Here is a 14,788-nt window from a genome sequence, read left to right as displayed (position 1 = left end):
CGCAGTGACTCCCCTCATAACATTCAGTGAACTTACTAAGGTAGTGATGCTCTCTCATTCTTTTCTACTATTCTCCTTCCCCTCATCTTCAACTCTTATTTTCACCAAAGTATCTGTCTGCTGTCCCTCGAGTCGGTTGATCGCTCATTTCCCATTTCTTTTCTGACCTCTGATCATTCCTTCATCACTTTTCCAAAAAATCTCATCTCCTGCAGTTAGTGCAGAGGAAGCTGTGTGCTATACTTAGTCGACCGATCTCCCCGCTGAAGGTGGTGGGGTTTCCTGACGACACTCAATACTATAATACCCGCTCCGTTGTCCGCCTCAACTCTCTCACTGCCATCCTCTTCACTTTTCCCTACTCCCATTCATCTTCTTTCCTTCCTTCATCGCCCCTTTTGTCGTCAATAATTCCCCTGTCAGACCCTCGCAGTCTTTCAAAATGAATCCCCATCAACAGAACAAGATCGATACCAGCGTACGTTCTCCAAATCAGATCTACTTTGGGTTACCCCAACCCATCTCGTCGGGCTGGAACTAACAAGCATCTCTCCTCAAGTCGCTGAGCCCTGATGAGCAACGCTTGCTGCGTCTCTATGGCAAAATGCCTAACAAGAAGGATCTCCTGCAGAACAAACTGAAGGTACGAGCCTCCGAGACCCCCTGATAGCCAAGCCGTATCCTTCTCTAATTCGTGCACCGTCTACAGGAACGGAAATACTTCGATTCAGGCGACTACGCCCTTAGCAAAGCCGGCAAGGCCTCGGACGTCGGTGTCACCAACATCGGCTCCCAACACCCCGTTCCCGAGAACATCCCCCACCTGACTGCCACCTCCCCCGGAGCCAACAACCCCGCCGGTACCGGCAATGGAGGCAGCATCAGCGCCCAAGGCGGACAGCAGATCCCCGGCAGCATCAGCGGCCATCCGGGCTCCATTGGCTTCCAGAGCCGCAGCCCCGTCAAGGAGGCCAGTTTCCTGCAACGGGGGACTAGCATCGACGAGGCCGATGGAAGCAACATCGATGCAGTCGCCTCCCAGGATCCTGCCGAAGGCAGTGTGAGCCCACCCCCGACTCGGGGTGGTGTTCCCATCCGTCAATAAATCATTCGCCTTTATCATGATCTCACCCTCCATGTGATTTCTCATTGCTTCATCTTCTTTCGTCTATCATTTATTGGTTCCGTCCGGTGGTCGGTGGTATTTAAAAGAGTGTTCTGGCGCCATGGATTCCCACATCACGTTGTTTCTTGACATTGCAATGTATTTATGACATTAACCTCATCATTGATCATTGGCTTTTTCTACCATCTCGGTTTTGCCGTTTGCTGTCTTTCGGATGCGTCTCGCGTGATATACAGAATGGATTCTGGCGCTGAGCAAGTTCGTATGACCGTATCCTGCAGCTCGGAGCAGTACCAACTCACCCACTCACCCACCCCGCGGGACATGAGCTCACCACGCGGATGGGATCTTCTTCATCTGTCGATCATAGCCTGCTTCGACCGCCCGATCTGTCTTTTCAAGGGTCCACGGTATGAGGTCTACAGCTTGCTCGCGCAACGTTGGAAGGTTATGTCTATCACGAAATGACGCACCTGTGCTTGTTTGCCTCTTCTCCTTGAGTCCGAATACATCTGTCCTGCACAAGTTCTGCTTCAGCCTTGTTCCAGACCCTGATCCTGATCCCAAACATGCCAGTCTGCACAGTATCCAAGAATCAGGGAGAGGCCGCATGTGATATATCCTTTGGTGCTTCCTTGCCATTCTTGCTTAATGGTTTAGATCCGCTCGGTTAAATTGTTCCTTGGAACGGATCAACTCTTTCCCTGGGTATGGTTTTCAATAAGTCTGTTCCAAATCTTGGTTACTAGTTGGTACTGCTTTCTGGTTCTGACAGCTCGCAAGACTAAATTGTAACTCACTAGCTGCTTTCCTTATTCACTCGGGGTACCGTACATTACCTGACGTACTGTTCGGTTGACTTGCTCTAAGAGTGTCTGGTGGTACTCATTGTAAGTTACTCGGTTTTGTTTTGAATCCCAAAAAAGGAAGCCTTTTCTTGTAGAATTTTAAGTCTGATTGCGAAGGAAAGCTGAAGTACGCGAAACACAATATCCGAGAGCTCAAAAAAGCTAAAGAGATAGAGTCGCTACAGACGCGAAGAAGGAAACGAAAAAAGACCTGTCACCGTACACAACAAGTGGGGGGTATATAGTTCTCCATCTAGTGCAAACAGTTGTCAAAAATCAAAGCTATCCGAGGCAAAGAGAAAATGGGGTTCGCCCGGACAGGGAACAGAAACCGGAGAAGGCAGTGTAGCAAAGAGGCGCTAGACTGGAAAGGAATGGGTATAATATCAATAACCGGAGAGAGAATCATAAGAGATGTGAATGGGTAAGAGATAAGGATGAAGCCGTGTCGTAGAGTACATAGTTGAGAGCAAAGAAGGTTCCGAAGCGGATGTAGCCCAGGTTGCTTGCTGGGTGGGTTTGCTTTGCAACATCCGAGCCGCGCGGTGTGCTGGACCTATTCATGCTGGAAAACGAAGCCCCCCAGGAACAAGGACCATCAAACGTGTGCACCATTGATGCAGGCAGCCAAGGAAGTGTATCACTTCGCGCCCACGACCATGGAAAGAGTCTACGTGCAAAGATGACTAATAGCATACGAGGTCCCGAACTGAGGCTTCGTAGCTATTCTTGCTGAACGGTCTTTCGTATCCGCCGATTCAGCTAGTGTGCCGCCAAAAGGTGAGGATTTACATGGCATCGCTGACCCAATCATTCAGCGCGCATAAAACACCACTGGCTTGATGGAATGCGCCGAGAAATATCCTCTGAGGCAGACTGACTTGTGCAGGATGGTGCAGGGATTATGTACCACCAGTGTTCGCATGGCTGATATAATTAGTGTGGGGTTGTGAAGCGAACGGCGCCTCTCAGTCGGTCTTCCAGTGACCAGCGAGGCCAGCATCCAGATCATCAGTTTCCCCCAGATAAAGCTCGACGGCGTACAAGCCCATTGTGCACGCGAGGTTGATCCAGCGCCAGAGGTTTCCGCCGCCACCGCCTTGGCTGCTCCACCACTCCCCACTTCCACCCATAGCTTGCGATGTTGACGCAAAATGCTGCATCAAGAGGCTGGTGTACACAGCAATAAGAATCGAAGGTGAGAAGTAGCTGAGGAACCCGAGGAATTGACCGGCGGCATCAGAATCATCCAACGACGCTTCTTGCGATAAGGCACGGGCGCCAGCCTCGCGCACGGCGGGGATAATTCGAGTAGACGCGTACAGGACCAGGATCCGGTAGGTGAGAGAGACCAACACGGAGGGGGTCACTGCGCCAAAGACTGCTGTGATGACATTGAACGCGGCGTGAATAATCGACGGCAGGGTTGACAGGGCATGCATCAAGGTAGTGTACGATTCCATGATGATCGGAGGTAGAGGAGGGAAGTCTCCAGCTTGAGGAGCGGAAGGCGGTTGCTCCAGGGGATGAGAGGGTTTATAGTCGGTAAAGATCTGATAGAGACAGAGTACAATGTAGGCAAACAGCAAAGAACTCTCCACTGGATTTCCCCGGCCGCTGCCGATACCCCAGGCGCACAAGATGACCGCGCATGTTATGGCGACACCGATCAAAGCCGCATCCACATTCGAGATCTCCGGAAACTGTAGCACGCGCCATAGGAAGTAGACGGAGCTGGATATGATTGAGGCGGACAATACTAGGAGACCAATCTGGTGTGCCATGGTTAGCATTTATCATTGCATGCAGTAAACACTTTACTGGGACATGTACATACCATCCAACTGTCACTGCGCCCGCCGCGATTCACAAGCCACCGAGTGATCTGCCCTGCAGCCTGTATGACCAATAAACTGCAGAAGCCCTCCACCAGCTGGAAGACGGGTGTTGACCATCGCAAGAGTTTGTCCCAGTTGCCAATCGTCACCGATTCCACCAAGCCATCCGGCCCAAACACCCACTCCTGAATGGAGGAGTCGTGAGCCCGTTTCCCAGTGAATGTCCGTTCCACCCATGAAGCCGCGTTGTCATTATCGATAGAGAAGCGGTTGAGCGACCAGATAAGCAAGATCGGAATGATGAGCCACTGCGTCGAGCTGATGATAACGACTAGAGAGGAGCGGATCCAGGAACGATCGGGCGTCGAAAGTCGCAGGAGCGAAAATAGGAAATAAAAGGTTGCGAGGGAGAGCGAGTAGGCCAAACCGCATGTCTTTCCACCCACATCAAAGGCGAGGGGGATGGAAGCGACCGTGACGGTCAGGAAGATCCCCGACGAGAGGGCGCGGAAGAGCCACATCGGACAAGACGACGAAAAGGGGAGAACAGATCAGGAGAAAGAAGGCAGTAAAAAGGGGAAACGAGCAGACGCGCTCTTTTGGACAAATGACCTGAGTGGGAGGATGGTAGACAACACCGGATATTAGACTGGGAGGAGGGAGTCTTTTTAGTAAGAATACATGTAGGCCGCTGATTGATTGCGTTTCCGGTCTTTGTTTGTAGGTCGGCTGTTTGCTGGTTTGTCGGTCGGTCGGTCCTCCTAACGTCTTCGAATGTTGCTGAAAATGCAAGTGGGATGAATATCGTCACAGTGTCTTTCAAGATATGAATTTTCAATTTTTTTTTTCTCTTTTATTCAGTGCAGGAGATTTGAGAAACGATCTTATCTCCCAAGCGGGACGGAGGGATGGATGGATCGAATTCACGTGGCACGTGCTGATGGACGAATGAGACTCCTGGTCAACACCATCCACTTACGTACTTCAAGCACCGAAGCTTAACAGCTGCAATGCAATAAATTGGGCAGGATGAGATAAAGAACGGAGAACAGAGCAGGGAATGTAGGAAAAAGGATAGAAGGGGGGGAGAGGGAGGGGGACCAGTCTAGTCCAACAAGCAGCCAAACGCAAGAACTGCTCGCAATTTCGCGGTTTAGCGTTTCCGATCCGATTTCAACTGGCAGGCGGTGGCGTTCAAGCGATGCAAGTAGCGGTCAGTTGGCGAAGGGATCGGCTGTATATGATCTCATCTCCAGGCGATTGAGAGCTAATCAGACGTGTTGTCAGGGATCCTGTGATTGCGCCAAAAGACAAACGGAGATACACAGTATGCACCAGAGAGGAGGAGGGGGAGAGGAGGTGGAATCGACGTAATCACGGGCTATCAGATACGGAGTACCACTGTGTAAGTTAGCAACCACCATAATAAACACGAACTACGAATACGCAGTTTGTTTTGGCCTCAGGCCGCCATCACATGCACACTGCACCTTGAGGCTAGCCCTAGTAAACTAGCCCTAAGTGTTTTCTTAAAATGGTTAGCTCTATGAAGCTAGGCTCCAGACTGCCCAGGGGCCAGTTTTGCACCTTTCCGTTTGTAGCAAGCAACGCTCTGCTCCGTCCGCCCAATAGGAATTAGCTGAAACTAACCTTGCTCGATACGAAGACCTTTCCAGATCTTCATTGGTAGTGCTGTTGCTCAAGCCGACTTCTTGATTCCCAGGTACTACATACACCCTTCATCTCACCTTCAGTGCATGTTTCGATTCCGTTCTTTGTTCAAAATGGCCGAGGAGACAATTACCAAGAAGATCAAGACTTCTTCCCCTTTGATCGGAACCCACAAGTAAGTCTCTGCCTTAACTAAACTCATTGCGATCGCTTCGTTGACGCAGTCTTCTGCAGCGGCCACTTCCACGCCGACGAAGCTCTTGCTGTCTACCTTCTCCGTCTCCTACCTACCTACAGCGCCTCTCCTCTTGTCAGAACTCGTGATCCGGCCCAACTCGCAACATGCCACACCGTCGTTGATGTCGGCGGCGAGTACGATCCCTCGACCAACCGCTACGATCACCACCAGCGCACCTTCGCAACCACCTTCCCGGCACACAACACCAAGCTCTCTTCTGCCGGTCTGGTCTACATGCACTTCGGTCGTGCCATCATCGCTCAACATACTTCTCTCCCCGAGGATCACGAAGATGTGACCCTTCTGTACGAGAAGCTATACAATGATTTCATCGAAGCTATCGACGCCAACGACAACGGTGTCTCAGTCTACGATCCCGAAGCCATCTCCGCGGCTGGCCTCCAAAAACGCTTCCGTGATGGCGGCATCACGCTCGCCTCTGTTGTTGGTGATATGAACAACCCCGATCCCACCAGCCCTCCTGGCGAGCCTCAAGACGAAGACAGTCTGTTCGGTCGCGCCAGCACCTTCATTGGAAACGTTTTCACTCGCAAGCTGCACCAGGCCGCCTCGTCCTGGCTGCCTGCCCGGGCCAGTGTCGGCGCCGCGTATCGCCTCCGTCGCGATGTCCACTCCTCCGGCCGCATCATTGTCCTCCCTCAAGGCGGTGTGCCGTGGAAGGAGCACTTGTACAACTTCGAGAAGGAGGAGGGTGCGCTCGGCAACGAGCAGACTTACTACGTTCTCTACCCTGAGAGCGCCTCTGAGAGCTCTAAGTGGCGCGTGCAGTGCGTCTCTGAGAGCGAGGGAAGCTTCGTCTCGCGTAAGCCCTTGCCCGAGTCGTGGCGCGGAGTCAGGGACTCTGACCTCGATGCTCTCATGGCTGCTGAGGCGGACCAAGCAGGCAAGCCTCGCATTCCCGAGGGTGCGGTCTTTGTCCACGCCAGCGGCTTCATCGGTGGCCACAAGACCAAGGAGGGTGCTTTGGCCATGGCTATTCGGGGTTTGGAGCAGTAAACTTCGTTGCGTTGGCGATAATAAATGTGGTGATATGATGGCTGTCTTGCATGACCTATAGATTTAACGACCATTTATTTTGGGTATTTATGAGGCATCTAAAAGTTGAATTGGATTTTCTTCAGCTTTCGTACACTCTACTCCGAAGCGTAGCGAAATCTGCCGATATAAGTCTATTCGGAGATCCAAGAGATTGCCATGTCGCTCGTGGTTTCTATATGTGTGAAGAATCACTAAGGGATTCAATCAACTTATCGGTGCGACATAAGTACTCTTGTCTTACCATCAGCTGCGTTCATGGGGCCCTAATTTTAGTGTTTCGATTTTGCATTCACTCGTTTCTTTCTAGGTTCTGCTAATTATAGTCCGTTAGGCGCATCAGTCAAAAGTGTTGACACATGATTTTAGCCTTGATCTCCAAAGTCGCACAGCTGTTTTCCAAAGTCCTTTTTGAAACAGCACCCACCGTTTGTCCATTGCTTATGAATCACCATCTTGATCCGAGCGAGCCTCCGAATTCTTTTCCTATGTGGACATTCTGAAGCCAGTATTGATGATTCGATTATTCGCTACTTTGGTCTAGTCTGCTACAGATGCTAGTCTGATCCTCCCATCACCCCAGCTTGTCTAACATATCCTGGAAAATAAGGATAAAAGCCAACATCAAAAAGAAAGTGATATGGTTTGCAAGTCATTCACTGCGGATTTTGAATTCGTCATGGTGGAGGCATTGAGGGAGGAAGAGCATCCAGTCTTGACACTCTGCCCACTTTCTCATCTGTGACAAAGGTTAACACAAGTTCTCCATCATCCACCTAGGTATTGATGGAAACTGAGGACTTCACGAAGACCGGAATGCGAACCTCTTATAGAACTGGATTTGCAATGGGTTTTCCAGGATGCAATCGAAGGTTGGTCTAAATAGCGAACTCCATCAATGGGAGCCGACTCTACCCCAGGCTGTGATTTTGGGGAAACGCAGAGGCCAGGGCTCGCGACAAAACGGGCAGAGGGGTACCAATCCTTGATTATGCATTTCCTCATACCACAATCCGATGCAGTGGTTATGAAAGTTGTGGCCACATTTTATCTTGCACCAGGCGCAATGCGATAAGTCTGGCAAGGGCTCGTCGCAGATCGAGCAGATAACCTCGTCAAGGCGCCGGGCCACGGATCGCTGTTCCACTGACAGATGCGCGACGGCTTCAGGGCCCAGGGATGCGCGGATGAGAGCTTCGATGGCAGCCTGTGCGCCGGGACTGGTGACCGGCTCCAGGGCCCTTGCGATATCTTCGGCCCGTTGCCGATCATAGACGGCATATTGTCGGTGTGGATCGGACAGCTTCTGCAGGCCATCATACCTCGCCCTCACCAGGCATCCTCGTACGTACCCCCAGTTGGCTCGACCGTTTCCATCTTCTGCCGTATGAATGACTCGTCGTTGAGCCAATGGTCTCCCATCATATGCACGAGGTGTATAATGTATGTGATCCATTGAAGAATGTCAAGGGCATCCTTATCCTCAATCATGAAGGTAGCGTGGTCCGGGCCTAACTGCCACTCAGTTGCCAGGTGACGAATTACCAAGTGCAAATCACTCGCTAACTGGTCGAGTTGATATACTCTGTAAGGGGGGAGCGTCGTGGTTTCGAATTGTGCGCTGGTTCCATCGTGAGTGCCTTGTAGAGACATGATTGTACCGAGCCGCGTGAGAAGGTTAGCAATGCGTTGACTATGAGTTGGAATTAATGAATGTGTCTATAAAGCTGCTGTCACCCGCTAGGGGTCAGATGAGAGAAGTCGTTATCTTGTCATACAGACACAACTTGGATGTTATCCTCCGCCTACTCTTGGAGCGGACGGCGAATGCCTTGTCTATTATTCTTTCCTTCTGGAAATGTTGATCGTTCCTTCCAGACATGCTTCAGTTGTTTGGATCATCACGCTTTTACTTTCTCCTTCGACTTCACCGACATTGCTTCTACAGCCACCGAGGCCTCTTCTCTGCCTGCCACGGCTTCCTCTATACAAGGTCGTCTATGTACTGAAGTAGTCGATTTATGTCTTCAATTGTGACATGAGAAGACCGGCAAGTTGACCGGAAGGCAAGTTGTTGTAAGGTGAAAACAGACTCAAAGTTGTGGAGCTGTATATGTAAATCCAATGTTCCATCCATGATATGCTTTTCGTGTGTATAGACATTAGGGTTACATGTTGTACGTCTATCAGCAGGCGTCACCGGTGGGTGTTATGGGAGGAGCCCGTAGCGATCCTTGGACATGCAACGGTTCCCTACGATGGGAATATCAACCGCTTCATTGCCCGTATGCTGCATACGCGTCTGCAATGAATGAAAGGGGGAAGCTGATGGTCTATGCGGCTGGGCGTGATATAGATGATATGATATTTCTATTCTAAGCGCCCTCTGTCAGGATAATCTGTTTGACAGCTTCTGATGAACGCCACAATTCAGGGCAGTATGAAGCACAACCTTCTGACACTAGATGTAAGGACGAAGTCCCTCAATCCCAGCATTGACATGTTCCTCGAGATATGCTACATATGTGTCAATCATGACACCATTTTCCTCATGGCCCATGTACAGACCCTTCGCTTGATTCGAGAGTCGGATCTTTGAGAGAGATTAAGGGTGTTCATGATTGAGACTTCATTAGACATAATGTCCTGCTTTAACTTATTCTTGGATGCATGGCCAAGGGAGGTCCCAATGTGCACTTGCCTGCCACTCTAGACTACTACTGCTGCTTCCGCTGTTGGTGGGAGGTCACAGAAGCTGTTGAGCCTGATTGGGGTTTGCCAGAAACCTCGCGATTAGAAATTCTCTTCTCTTACTCTTCCTTCTATTCACTCACACGCACGCACAGAGTCTCTCTCGCTCTCTTCGTCTTTCGACACCGGGTAAGCAATCCCTTACAACCAAGAACTAGCATTGGATACTCAACAAGTTTTGATTCCACTTAGTCCCCTCAATATTGGCGATTCCATTCCTTTCCTTCCCCCGAGAACATCGCGCCGACAACTGCCAAAAGTCTGACAGCCACAGCAGCTCAACAATGAATGCCTGCATGAGGCGATGGTCAGCGGACCATAACCTAACATACAAGCAGCACCAAAGTCCTCAAATACATCAACCACTGTCTATAACCACCTCCAACCAATCCTCTACATCGCACCCCTCCCCTCCATCACGCCCGAATCGCCAACAAAGACCTTCTTATCATCCACACCCACAAACACAAACACCCCCTCCACATTGAAAATATAGTACGGCTCATCGAAATCCGGATGCAGCGGATGCCGCAGGGTGATCACCTTGTAACCGCCAGTATACCCGGCAATCTTGAGGAGGGCGTCGGCCTGCTCCGCGTCCATCGCCACGGGCCACGGGATCACCACATCCTCCAGCCACGGCTTCGGGATGTACTCGACCTCGTTCCATTCACCCCACACCATGCCCGTGGAGATGATAGCCGTGGCGTTGTGGCCCACGTGGAAGACCGCTTTCAGGAAGGTGATCTCTGTCGGCTTGTGCATGTAGACGCTTGGATTGAGATTGCGGGCTTCGACTTCGTAGAGTTGGGCGTCTGGGTAGGTTTTCTTCACGGTGTTGATGGCGATGGTGAGGTTTTCGAGGAAGGTCAGGCGGGTTTCTGTGGGAGGAGACATTTTGGTTTGGGGAGGTAGAGATTGGTACGTAATAAGGGGTGTGAGAACGGTGAGAAGTATTTGAGATGGGTTGTGGTGACTTGAATGATGGATGAAGTTGATGGGAAAGTGAGAGACCACTTCATTGGAAAGTCAGGCATTTTATAGTATCGCTGACCGTACTGCGTCTAGATTCTGCACGGCAAGAAATCGAGTCAAGGCAAGCTGAGCATAGACATCAAAAGAGCTGAGATTCTGTCAGCTTTTTGAGCCAGCCACCGAGTATCTGGGCTCACTGGCGATGAGTCGATGAGATTGAAGCATACTAGCAGGCTGGACTATACCCACCGTCCAGCCAATCAGCGCCTTTCTCCGTAGTCGGCTCAACATGCCGTCCGCATCTCAGCGCAGGAGACCTCAGCTGAGATGATTTGAGATCTTCCAGTGCTGCACACTGCTTGTTCGTATTGCTGATAGTGAGGAAAAGTTTACCGAGGGGAATGCGCCGTGCACTTAGATGCTGGCGGGACTTGGGCTGAATCCATTACTACACCTCCGAGGCAGTCAGTCACGATTTGCTGCCACCCTGACCCTTCCCTTCAAACGATGCTCATTTTTGGAATGTCACGGAAGATCGAAGCCCTAGACTACCTCCATTGACGATATGGTGTGTTCTCGTACATACAGTACTCGATATAGCCATTTCGGCAGGTTCAAGCAGCGATCCCGTGCTTTGGGAATAGGTTACATTCAGTGGACGTTGTAACATGACTCGCGCGAGCATCCAAGATCCGGGCCGCAATCTTATCAATCCACATTGTGAACCACCTGTCAATCGAAGCGACAATTGGGTATCATTCTATCAAAAATTCAAGACATGGCACACTACAGCGCAATCATCCACACCACGCTCCCGACTGACATGGCGACAAGAATAATCGTTATAAACGCTGCTCCGACGCGATCGCCGGTTGTAATCGTGCTCAAGGTCTCTTCGTCATCCGTGCTGTCAGAAGTGCCCGCGGAAGGGTCGCTGGTACTATTTCCGCCGGTGGAGGAGGTGAGGGGCGAGTCGGATGCACTGACATACGGCAGGAGGTTGGCAACAAAGAGGTTGAGGACGCTCATCTGCTCCTCCAGGCCGGACCAGCCGTCCCAGGAGGAGTTCCAGCGGACACCGCACGAGCTGTTGGAGTAACCCGTACACGATGCCGCCGCACCCTCAGCAGAGCCCTGCAGCTTCGGCAAGATACGGCTGTAGGTGGAGGGGACGAGCATGGCGGTGAAGAATAGCCAGTTTGCCAGAAGCCCCTTGAAGATGATTTCGTCCCGATCGCACACCTCGGTGGGCTCGCAGGTGATCTCCGACATGACGTTGCCGCCGTACTTGGTGGGGAAGAAGGTGTCGAAGGTCACATTTAACAACCCGTTGATGGCCGTCAGCCACTTGGTGCGGGCAGTGGTGCCGTTCGTCTGGTTGTACATGTACGCCGCCCCCATCAGATACGCTCCATAATTGTACGTCCACTGGTTGTCGCCTTGCGTCGCACAGTCGTTGGTCGTCTCGGTGGAGTCGGCCACATTCCACGTGGAATTGCTCAGCAGCGGCGTCGTGGCCGACCAGTCCCAGATCTTCTCGGCCCAGTCGTAGTAGGTCTGGTTGTTGGTGTAGCGGGCGAGCCGCGCGGCAAGCTGAAACAAGCCCGCATTCGCAATCGTATTCTTCATGGTGTACCCGCTCTCGTACGACCACATCTGCCACCGCATGCCGCCATTGCACGAGGTGGTATCCCAGCGCCCGACTTGGTTGTTGAAGACTCCCTGCGCCAACGCAAGCCACGAGTATCCGTCTGCCGAGTTGGGGAAGTTGACTTCGGCCCCCGTCATGGCCGCTAAGCCCCAGAACATCTGGTCATCGTTTCCCTGGTTGCTCGTCAGTCGGGATGGATATCCTTTTTGTATTGTTGGTCGAGGGGAAGCACGCTGCTTACCAGCCAGCTACTGTAGTTTGACGGCAAGTAATCACAGTCCCCAGCCTGATGCTGCATGCCTTGGATTGTCTCCTTATTGTAGGTCGAATCCCCTGCGTATTTGTAATAGAGAATGATGGCCATGAACATCGCCCCGCCCTCCCACCAGGTGTCATCGAGCTTCCCGGGGATATGGCCGGACTCATTTCCGTGATAATACGACATCATTCCGTATGCGGCGGTGCTTGCGGCATCTTTGATGGACTCTGATTTTCCAAACCAGTGAGCGTGTTGTTCAGCAGCGGCCTCGTAGAAGGAAAGGGGTTGGATAACATACGCTCACTGCTAACGTCGATATCTATGGCCCGGGTCACGCGAACGACAGTGGTTAGGGCTAGTACTAGCAGCCATCTCAGCCAGACGGCATGCGACCCCAGCTCCCTCATGATCTTGCAGCAGACGTTGAATCTGATCTTCAAGTCTCAAGCTTCAATTAAAGGGGGGCTCTTGTGCGGATCATCGACTTCAGCATCAGCGGACACAAAAATTTCAAGAATTCCATAGAGGCAGGCAAAGCACCCGGGCGAATCGGGCCTAAATAAACCTCCCTTTTGTGAAGAGTAGCTAACCACCTGCCATACTAGTAACTACGTGACCAATCGAATTGCGTGTCTCCTAGGCATTATTTTTCCAAGCTACGGAGTAGTTAGCACCGACTATCTCCTCGCACTGGGGACCGTTCGAATAGAGGTATAGTTAGTCACTAGTAGTCGTCAGCATCCCCCGAGGTGACGAGTGTCTTTTGCTCGGCAGCTCCACTTTTTCGCCTTAGCCAACGTGTTTCTCACGTAGGCAGCAAAAATAAGAAAAAAAAATAAGCACTCCAGAGATTAGCTTGGTAGATCGTTGTCGGATTAGACCAGAGATTCCTGCATGCGATCAGCCATTTTTTTTATACAATCAAATAAAAGCATCTCGTAGGACTAGTTTTACAGCCCACTGGTTCATCTTCCATGCTTAATTCTGCCAAAGTTATCTGGTGGTTCAACGATCGGCGATCTCCTCTCGCTTCAAGTTCCCGAAAATGCGAACCCAAAGAAATTCGGGGCTCCACCGGGCGGGCTCGGCTATACCCTCCCCCCGAACTGGATTCACATTCCTTATCGCCGGGAATTGTCTACTGGTTGCCAAGAGGACCGATGCTGAGGAACTGAGGCTTGACACTGCATGATGCATCCGATCCGATCCGCGACGGGTACGCGGTACGCGGTACGCAGGGGGTCAATAAGTGAGTAGTGCGAGCCACGGCACGACCGTGTCTCCCCTGTAGCGTTCGAAGTGTGCGTTGGTTGTGCCAGGTACTAATCGTCTGTGGTCTCCGAATACCCCTTTTCTCCAAAAAAGCGGAAGAGCGAGCGGAGGGTCGGAGTGATCAACCTTCAATAGAATGACTGACTTGTGCTTAATTGCTAGAGGGTATATAGAGCATTGCTTGGAATCGACAAGCACATACGACCACAGGGTGTGGAAAATAGGGCTTCCCGTCCGCTCAGCCGTACTCAAGCCACACGCCGGGAGGTTAGTAGTTGGGTGGGTGACCACCAGCGAATCCCTTCTGTTGTATGTCGGTGCTCACCTCTCTCTTCTTACCCGGTGGGTAAGGCGTCATTGCCGCCTTATCTTCACCCCTATTCACCTCTCTTCAGTTCGTTCAGGGCGTGACCTCTCTAAACTGTACTCATTGCTCCCGCAGCCGATGTGGCCTCGTAGCACAGCCCCGTTGCCAAGAATTACCCCTCAGTTAGATGTTGATCTCACTACCTTTTCTGTGTCAGTGCCAGCAACTTTTGGACTCCCGCAACGTACAAAGCAATGATTAGTTGAATTCTACCCTAGTCTTCGACGACCTGCCTGGCTATTTATTCTCTCCACCTACGCAAGCTAATTATGTACCTCAACTATAGGTACTGCAATAGGGCAACCCTCGTCCCCATTCCCTTCAGCCCACCTTCCAGGCCCGGAGATCAAGGCTGGCCGCATTTTGTAGGAAGCGTGAGAGTTCACCCAAGCAAAGGACGGTCGAAACGCCCAGATAAAAAGAAGACAGTAAGTACTGCGGGGCGCAGGTACAACGGCGTGGTGTCATCGCCCGCACTACCACAGTAGGTAGACAAGCAGTGACAGTCTACTTTGGCCTACCTGTCGATTTATTTCAAGTTGTTTTTGTATCACATTGAACAATCTTAAATTTTGTCTGCGTTTGTTCGAAAATGCTTGTTACTAAGCTTTACACTCCTTGCCCGTCAATTCTAAGCAACCGTTGATCAACCAGGAATCCATCAGAATCTGTGGTGCAAACAATCACCTATCAAGTATTTGAGTAGCACGATATGTATAATCAGCTTCTAGTGTAT

General features: G+C 51.2%; 5 protein-coding genes across 5 annotated transcripts, besides 1 other annotated feature; 2 read left to right on the top strand and 3 right to left on the bottom strand.

Annotated features, from left to right (window-relative positions):
• Positions 1-331: 331 nt before the first annotated feature.
• On the top strand, positions 332-1,188 carry BP01DRAFT_18209 (endosulfine family protein). The gene is made up of 3 exons (XM_025570875.1): positions 332-478; positions 560-643; positions 710-1,188. Exons 1-3 carry the CDS (start codon positions 443-445, stop codon positions 1,103-1,105), a joined length of 516 nt encoding a protein of 171 aa, XP_025432591.1. The 5' UTR covers positions 332-442; the 3' UTR covers positions 1,106-1,188.
• Positions 1,189-2,806: 1,618 nt separating this feature from the next.
• On the bottom strand, positions 2,807-4,669 carry BP01DRAFT_18202 (ICE2 family protein). The gene is made up of 2 exons (XM_025570874.1): positions 3,812-4,669; positions 2,807-3,746 (listed from the first exon to the last, which is right to left on the bottom strand). The coding sequence occupies exons 1-2, from the start codon at positions 4,331-4,333 to the stop codon at positions 2,943-2,945; spliced, it is 1,326 nt and encodes a 441-aa protein (XP_025432590.1). The 5' UTR covers positions 4,334-4,669; the 3' UTR covers positions 2,807-2,942.
• An 833-nt stretch (positions 4,670-5,502) lies between these two features.
• BP01DRAFT_355600 (MYG1 family protein) lies at positions 5,503-6,869 on the top strand. The gene is made up of 2 exons (XM_025574736.1): positions 5,503-5,658; positions 5,718-6,869. The coding sequence occupies exons 1-2, from the start codon at positions 5,597-5,599 to the stop codon at positions 6,736-6,738; spliced, it is 1,083 nt and encodes a 360-aa protein (XP_025432589.1). The 5' UTR covers positions 5,503-5,596; the 3' UTR covers positions 6,739-6,869.
• A 2,878-nt stretch (positions 6,870-9,747) lies between these two features.
• Positions 9,748-10,556, bottom strand: BP01DRAFT_355599 (uncharacterized protein). The gene has a single exon (XM_025574735.1). It carries the CDS (start codon positions 10,423-10,425, stop codon positions 9,922-9,924), a length of 504 nt encoding a protein of 167 aa, XP_025432588.1. The 5' UTR covers positions 10,426-10,556; the 3' UTR covers positions 9,748-9,921.
• A 733-nt stretch (positions 10,557-11,289) lies between these two features.
• On the bottom strand, positions 11,290-12,599 carry BP01DRAFT_293884 (glycoside hydrolase family 76 protein; the record flags this gene model as incomplete). The annotated part of the gene is made up of 2 exons (XM_025571746.1): positions 11,290-12,327; positions 12,396-12,599. 2 exons carry the CDS (start codon positions 12,597-12,599, stop codon positions 11,290-11,292), a joined length of 1,242 nt encoding a protein of 413 aa, XP_025432587.1.
• Positions 12,600-13,821: 1,222 nt separating this feature from the next.
• Positions 13,822-14,250: a sequence feature (Protein overlapping with rRNA (BP01DRAFT_18180, PYH46604.1) was converted to a misc_feature.).
• The last annotated feature ends 538 nt before the right edge of the window (positions 14,251-14,788 follow it).

This window comes from Aspergillus saccharolyticus (assembly GCF_003184585.1).
Source record: "Aspergillus saccharolyticus JOP 1030-1 unplaced genomic scaffold BP01scaffold_10, whole genome shotgun sequence".
NCBI classification, from domain to species: domain Eukaryota; kingdom Fungi; phylum Ascomycota; class Eurotiomycetes; order Eurotiales; family Aspergillaceae; genus Aspergillus; species Aspergillus saccharolyticus.
The sequence above is the reverse complement of the archived record's forward strand: the minus strand, read 5'-3'. Positions and strand labels throughout refer to the sequence as shown.